The sequence below is a fragment of the Lepisma saccharinum genome, chromosome 10 (genome assembly GCF_977018435.1).
Source record: "Lepisma saccharinum chromosome 10, izLepSacc3.1, whole genome shotgun sequence".
Lineage (NCBI taxonomy): Eukaryota > Metazoa > Arthropoda > Insecta > Zygentoma > Lepismatidae > Lepisma > Lepisma saccharinum.
The window spans coordinates 20,801,074-20,808,813 of record NC_139238.1 but is presented as its reverse complement, the minus strand read 5'-3'; the positions used below and the strand labels follow the sequence as shown (position 1 = coordinate 20,808,813).

Here is a 7,740-nt window from a genome sequence, read left to right as displayed (position 1 = left end):
ACATTGTTGCTCAAATGTTGTGCAATAAGTGGGACCCCTCCATACTAGCTTGCTACACTGGATTTACGCTGTGTAGCTGTCAATTATTTTTCTTGGCTGCAATCTTTTACGTGCTTACTGTGCTTGTTCGGATTAGCAGAAGACCAATCAAGTACTAACATATGTTTACGATCCAATGAAATTGAGGAAAGGGGAAACCCGAAACACATGTCTCAAGTGGCTGTTTACATTAAGAAGAAAGAGCAAGAAAGGTCAAAAATTTTTGCAGTGTCGAATGTAGATAATTTTTGTAGGGCCTAATTTATAGGTAACTACTGATATGACATAGCAACTATATATAATTTATCAACATCTAAGGAATTATTTTTCCAACAACAAGTCAGTACATAGTTTATGTAACGTATATACCGAAAACTTATGTTTTTACTTATAATTTACGTATATCAAGCTTATGTACAGTATGAATTAGCTTAAATTGTTAAGCTTCTTACATATGATGTCTTCGTGATAGTAAGTGATGGATGTTAAAATCCGTATTCATTGAATAAACTTTGTTCCGTGTAATCGAGGGGTCCCAAGTTTGATTCCCGTCGGAGTCTCGATAGTGAAGCGGTTTGGAGCACACTTTAAACTCTTGTAGGTCCGGTAACAATTCGTCTATCTGAGCATATAGTGAATTTAACACAAATGTTTGAAAGTGTGGTCTAATAAATTAGGGACGTAACAATTTTAAGTCCATTAATCTTTGCAAGTTTGCATAAGGTTTCAGTAAAATTATGTGCTTTAAATGGTTGTATCCTGTTGCTTACAATTCAAACTCTACCACACATAAGGAAATTATTTTATATTTGTCTCGCAGATCAAGGCGCTCTAGTTCAGTACAAGTGCAGTGACAAAGCATGCCTTGGATGTTAGGTGTGATATTTCTGTAGAAAACTGCAGACTTCTGATTATTTTCAATTTAAATAAACTACTCTGTATAATACACAGTTTGCTCTTCAACAGTTTGAAAATTTGCCCAATTAAGAAATTAAACAGGGTGACTATCTTCTTCAGGTGGTAAACAGCTTTTGTGCTATTTTCACCAGGTCTCCGTGTTCATTACTGTATGAGGATTTCTTTTATAAACATATTTATTTCATTCTCTGCTGCTTTTGGCAGTTATGTCCCGTGTTCCTCTCTAAAAAATAATCCATTATAAATTACATGTGTAGCCATGTAGGTAAGTCGGTACTTGTTTACTATCCGTGGGACAGATTTCTTCATTTCTACAGAAGAAACTACTTACCGTAATAAGTTTCTGTAGTATTGTCTAACATCGGGAAGGTGTTTTGTGTGAAATTCAGGTAAGTTTTCCATATCCTGGAAACGGATTTCTTCAAATTTAAAAGTTTGGGGCAGGTGACTCCGGCCAATTTCTAACATGCCTTTAACAGGGAGTCTATAGAAAAAGCCGGGGAGCCGGAGCGGAGGCGGGTCCACGTTAGCGGTTGGGGGGCGGTAAGTCAATTACCCTAGGGGTGGAGCCCGGAATCGGTGGGAAATTTGAGTCAAAAATTTCAAACGAAAATAATTTTTTTCTTTAAATTTTGCACCGATTCCAGGATGGATAGCCCCAAAAACCATTCGCGGAATGTTCCGCGAAGCAGATAGGTAAGTATGAATGTCAAAAATTGACGAAACTCAGAATTTATAGGTATCCGACGGATAGTAAACCTTTACCGGTACGTCAAATCGGTAACAGTTTCATACATCGGAGACACATTTTACACAAGAAACTACTTACGGAAATGAGTTTCTCCAAGTTTTACAATCTTCGTCGATATATATTCTTCCTAAAACTTCATCGTACAATGCAGCAGAACAATAAATAATCACTTTTCATGTAATAATATTGCGCATTTTGTGAAAATCGACAACATCATGCCATTGTGTCCAAGATGTACCTGCAGATGGCTCTAGCGTCGGAAGTCACGCGATCTCGCTAGTGGAATCAGGGTTTCCAAACGTGAGATTTTTTCGAGAAACGTGCATTTTCTTTTTCTTCGAGAAATGTGCAGTTTTTTGTCAAGAAAGGAAAATGGTTTTTCCATGAATTTAGGGGTGAAATGGATGCTAATGGAACCTAACCTAACAGGCCTAACCTAACCTCATGTGAATGGTTCGTGGGGCTACCCATGGATGGTTTTTGGGGCTAACGTCGATGGTTTGTGGGGCTACCCGTGGATGGTTTTTGGGGCTACCCGTGGATGGTTTTTGGGGCTAACGAACAATGTTTCATCAAAATGTACAATTTCCAGACGTGATCCCCGGTTTTTTACAACTTTCATGCACAATAGAGTTGGAAACATTGATATTCGAAAACAAAAGAAGCGTTACCATTCGCAAAGCAAGTTATATCGCACCGTGACGTGCTTTCCGTAGCATTAAGGAAAATGGTTTATTTTAGCAGAAAAAGTGTTGTTTTCGTGCAAAAAGCATAATGGCACCTTCCACTATGTTCCATGATACATAATTGGTAAGTACTAACCACGAGAAAGACAAAATATCCGATGTATGAAACTGTTAATGTCAAATAGATTAACTGCACTATGGTAATATGCATCTTTATATTTTCAAGTTACACTTTATTATTAGTGTGAGTAATTTTACAAAAAAATTGGGTCTCACTTCAGAACATGGGCTGCTTTTTTTCTCTACATAGACGAACAAAATTTTTATCCCCTGAAGGTACGTACATTCTGCTTCCGTTTTCCGGTTTTATTTCTCTGATTATTATTATATTTTTGTGTGAAAAAAAGTTTTTCCTGCTGCTAAAAGCAATGCATTTCTCTGCTCATTTCTCCATTGGTTTGCATCCATATTGTTTACGCACAGTTTCTTTCATTATTTTGACGAGGAATAAGGTTAGGTTAGGCCTGTTAGGTTAGGTTTCATTAGCATAAATAAAATGACAAATTATTATTTATACTACAATGAAAAATGTTTTTCATGCTACTAAAAGCTATGCATTTCTCCATTCGTTCGCGTCTATATTGTTTATGCACAGTTTCTTTCATTATTTCGATGAGGAATGCCTACAAGGTTAGGTTAGGCCTGTTAGGTTAGGTTTCATTAGCATAAATACAATGACAAATTATTATTTAGGCTAAGAGAACTAAACCTAGCTACCGAATAATGTAGGCATTTTTTTGCTTTCACTAGATTTTGTCAGTGTCACGATTTCAAGAGTGCCCATCCTGAACTCGTATTTCTCATTTTTTATCAAAAATTACACATTTCCGCACCTTGAAAGTTACTTTTCACGATTACTAACTTCAAACCATTACCATAAAATTAGGAACTGCGTTCCTCCTAAGCAGCCCATATTCTGCAGTCTTACCAAAAATTGGCAATATGTGAAACATAATAGCTAAGTACTTACTTAAAAAAATGCTGGTCAGCTCCATCTGCTAGTCTCACTGCATGGTGACAGTAGTTGCATCCTAAATTAAAAGTTGATATCTGCGTGTTGTTTGGACATTTCAAATATTGTGCATAGGCATATTTATGCAACCTGTTTTAAGAAAGCAGTTTCATTTGTGCGTACAGCAACTGGAACCAATGTTACAATAGGAACTCACACGTTTCTTGTTGTATGTGGAATCTATCCTTAATCCCCCCCTTTTTTTATTCTATCTTCAATTTGTAATGTAACATTCATGTTATAAACAATGTCATATGACCCAACAATTATTTTGGGCTGTTTTTAGTAGGATAGTTTTAAAAATTGTTAATTGAAATGATAAGAGTGGTAATCAGTGATATTTCGTCCAACTAATCTTATCAATATGTTCGAATTAACGGCAGAATTGCAATAAATGCAAAAAAAACAAAAAAAAAAAACACTCTGCCATTTTGCCAACCATTGAAAGTCTAATTATTGTAATTTGTATGTGTGTGGTTTTAATACGATACTACTTACTCATATAATTTATTTTATACTAAACCGAAAAATGTCAATGTCATAACCCTAGCCCCAAACTGTGTTCTCTCCATCTGGTGGGAGAAGTAGAGTTACTGTTGACAGTTTCGGAGCGAATTTACAATACCGAACCCCTCCCCGATTTTTGTAATATTTCACGTACTCACTAATTGAGGCCTCCTAATCACGAATTTGAAGTTAAAATTGTGGGGGTCACGTGTAGAATTTGCATAATAAGCGAAATTGAGTGGTCTGCAATAGGAACAGAAACCCTGGATTTCTCAACGAAAACAATGGTTATTGCAATATTTTACATTTTAGAACGAAATTTATATATTCCTGATATTACTACGACCCCAAATTTTATCTATGCTTCCATAACCTAACCTTAGTGTGAATGGTTTGGGGCTATCCATGAATGGTTTGTGCGGCTACCCGTGCATGGTTTTAAGACCCCAAATTTTAACTATGTTTGCCTATCCGTGAATACTTCGTGGGCCAATTGCAATCACAGACCGGTAAAAAATGTTAGTTTCGTAGCACTGTTACAGCAAAATTTTCTCACTCAATTTAGCTTATTTTGCAATTTCTATACGTGACCCCCAAATTTTAACTTCAAATTCGTGATTAGGAGCCCTCAATTAGTGAGTATGCTAAATATTACAAAAATCGGGGAGGGATCCAGTATTGAAAATTCTTACCACAGTTTCTGATCTTTACCAGGAGAAAGCTTTCTTGAAGTTTTGCCTGGAATTCATTGAACACAATTCACAGTATACTTGACGGTGGTGGCATCTTGACATTGCCCTAAGAGTAAGGTGACCAGACATATACATTCAATAAGGAGGACAGGGCATGGCAAAAAAGGAGGACAGAGACACAAAAAAAGGACACCGCAAAAAAAATTGCAGCACATTTGCCATTACCATTAATTTCATAAATATATAAAATGTGCTTCTTCCAACATATAACAATCTATTCCAGCTCTGGATCCCCATTTTTACAAAACAATATTGTTCCTGTTTATAGTACTTGTTCTCCTTTGTATAGACTAGTGCAACTGTAGGTTGGAATTGATTTTCTGTGGGGTGAGATACAAACTGAAATTTGCCCCTACCAACTGTAACTTCTGGATCCGCCACTGTTTCCAGTTCCGGGATTCGAACCAGGGAACTTTTGCATCATAGCGCTGTGTGCTAACCACTCCGCCACGGAGGCTGGCACTTTGGTATTTCATAAATGTAAATATTACTTAATAATCAAATTTCTCATTACGCGTTTCTGTGCCACGTTGTATGATTCGAAAAGGAACTGCAGTCTGGGATGTGTTGAAGGCTCATTTGGACAAAATTATAGTGGTTGAGCTCCCAGGTGCTCAATGAGCATTGCTAGAATACTTATCGCGCCTCAAGTGATATGCTTTACATGTCAAATAACACCTGGTTGATCGTTATGGGTGGAAGCATTTCTCCAAAAAAAAAGGAGGACATTTACAGATTCTTAAAAAATCTGCCCGGACACCGGACAGACACCTGAAAAGGAGGACATGTCCGGATAAAAGAGGACGTCTGGTCACTCTACCTAAGAGCAGCAATATTTCAAAATCCAATCCTGATTGCATGATTAACCCAGGTTAGCTCTCCTGAAGGTAGGCTTGCCCCAACTTGATCAGTCAGGCTTCCTCAGTATAATAATAATAATATTTTATAGTCATTAAGCTTGTACACAGCAATAGACGACGTCAAGAAACAAAATACATATGAAATACATGAAAATAATACAAAGTTTTTTTTTTAGGTTTTTTTTTTTTAAGGTTTGCATTGAAATACATTTTTAATTTTGAAAATAATCATGAATTGAGTAAAATGGTGTAGCAAATAACCAGTCATACAGCTATGTTTAAATATTCATAGGCGTATTTGTCACTTCAGGAGGTAGCTTATAGTCTTAATTGTAGAGCTTCATAACTGTTCAAGGATTTCGAGAGTCTATGATAGGGTATATTAATACGACTGTTGTTCCTAGTAGTGTAGGGATGTATATCTTTTCTTCTTTGCAGTTGTGACAAATTGTATATTATACCAAATTGTATATTATACATAATTATATATTAAATAGGACTAGTAGAAATCTAATATATTACCATCTAACGTGCAGGGCTTTACATAGCACTTCCATGGTGTTATTTTTATTCTTTTTTTAAGTTTAAACCACGTACAAATGGTATGCCCTTGAGTACATGTGAAGTTTTAAAAATTTTAACTAAAATTAATACTATTTCATATTGTGACATGAACTTCAAAGAATGCAGTGTGTAATAAGTGGGTTAGGATTTCTGTGACCATATATATTTTTTGATTTTTGATATAAATTCATATTAAGGAAACCAAATTAAAGTACTTTGTTAAGACATATTTGGCCATTTTTATGTGATTCCCCATATGAACGAGTAAAATTAACTAACTTTTAATAAGCAAGGCACCGCAAATAAAAATCAAGATGAAAAATCAAGCACCATCATTAACTATTCATTGTGGTGGATTTTTTTCTCTGAATGTTTGGAGTGCATAATCTTTAACTCCTTATCTTTCTGTTACAGATTTTCTACAAGATCGCAATGCCAAGCCGCCTTGATCAAGTTTACCATAGTATACTGTTGTCCAAATTCTTTGCAAAAGGATGGGGAAAACCTGAAAATTTAAAAAGGTATGTTCACTTTGCACATAATTAGCATAATCGAAACTGAAGTTAAGGTTTGTAATGAAATATGGATCATGTATACATGCCGCTGAAGCAAACATTTATATTAACTTAATTAGGCAGGTAAGCAGGCATTAACAGCTGAAAAGTCAGCACCAAACAAAATGGGCAAAATAATCCAAAACATCCACTTCTTACACAAATAGACAATACTTCTGTGTAATTTGCAGAAGAAAAAACATTATTCACCTTTCAATTTCGAAGACTTGGTGGCAGTAAGTCCCCAGAATCGATAGGTGAATGAATGTAGGTTTGTTTTTCTGATGACATCGTATTTTTGCATATTTTAATATTTAGGGAGAATTCATAGCAGAGACAAGCAACACACAACACATGCTGCTTGTGAACGAGCCAATCAGCAGCATCATTTCACACCGTAGCAGCATGGCAGGCTATACAAGGGTTCGTTCGCTTGGTGAAATCTTCAAGGGACACATGTCACCTTGTTTGTCCCTTCGGTGTGAATTCTGCCTTAGTGGGTGGTAGCCTCTTCTGCCTGTAGGCCTCAGTCTATAGAAAATTTCCAGGTACACATTTTTCAAAGGTGCAGTCATGTACATAAAAATTGTAGTAGAACTCTTTGCCTTAGAAAAGTAAGATCATTTTTCTTCCCAGTGACAGGCCTTTCAAGGGAGGGGAAATTCATACGTCACCCCCTCCCCAAAAAAAGAGAAGAAAATTGCAATTCTACACAAAAATTCTTCTGCAGGTTACTATGGCCATGGCAAAGAACTAAAATGAATGGGGAAAAAATATATGTAGCACTGTTACCTTCCCTCAGTCATGTAGTCATGTTGTAAAACATTAAATCTTACTGAGGAAAAAAAATATGTATAAGGAAATCAGTGTAGCCATCTTACAACTATATTTCAGGAATTGGTTTTATTGTCGTTCCTATGGAAGCCGAATACACAAAATTTGCCAAAACAAAGGACGAGTAATTATAAAAAAGATTCGTAAATTCTGGAAAATTTTCTAAATCTCCTCCACTTGACCAGTAATTTCCACACCATGAA

General features: G+C 36.1%; 1 protein-coding gene across 4 annotated transcripts in view; it reads left to right on the top strand.

The window, feature by feature from the left end:
- Positions 1-222: 222 nt before the first annotated feature.
- Positions 223-7,740, top strand: part of LOC145993811 (protein ABHD18) — a 41,500-nt gene continuing 33,982 nt past the window's right edge. For 2 of the 4 annotated variants that reach the window (XR_014442291.1, XM_083129635.1), the window contains exons 1-2: positions 223-307; positions 6,564-6,670. Coding sequence is in view for 3 of the 4 variants with exons in the window: in XM_083129635.1 (XP_082985761.1) it covers positions 6,582-6,670 (89 nt within the window). In the remaining variant the exon portion in view is untranslated. Of the gene's footprint in view, positions 379-537; positions 572-6,563; positions 6,671-7,740 lie in introns of those variants that run through there. The other 2 variants (XM_083129636.1, XM_083129637.1) reach the window with 2 other exon arrangements.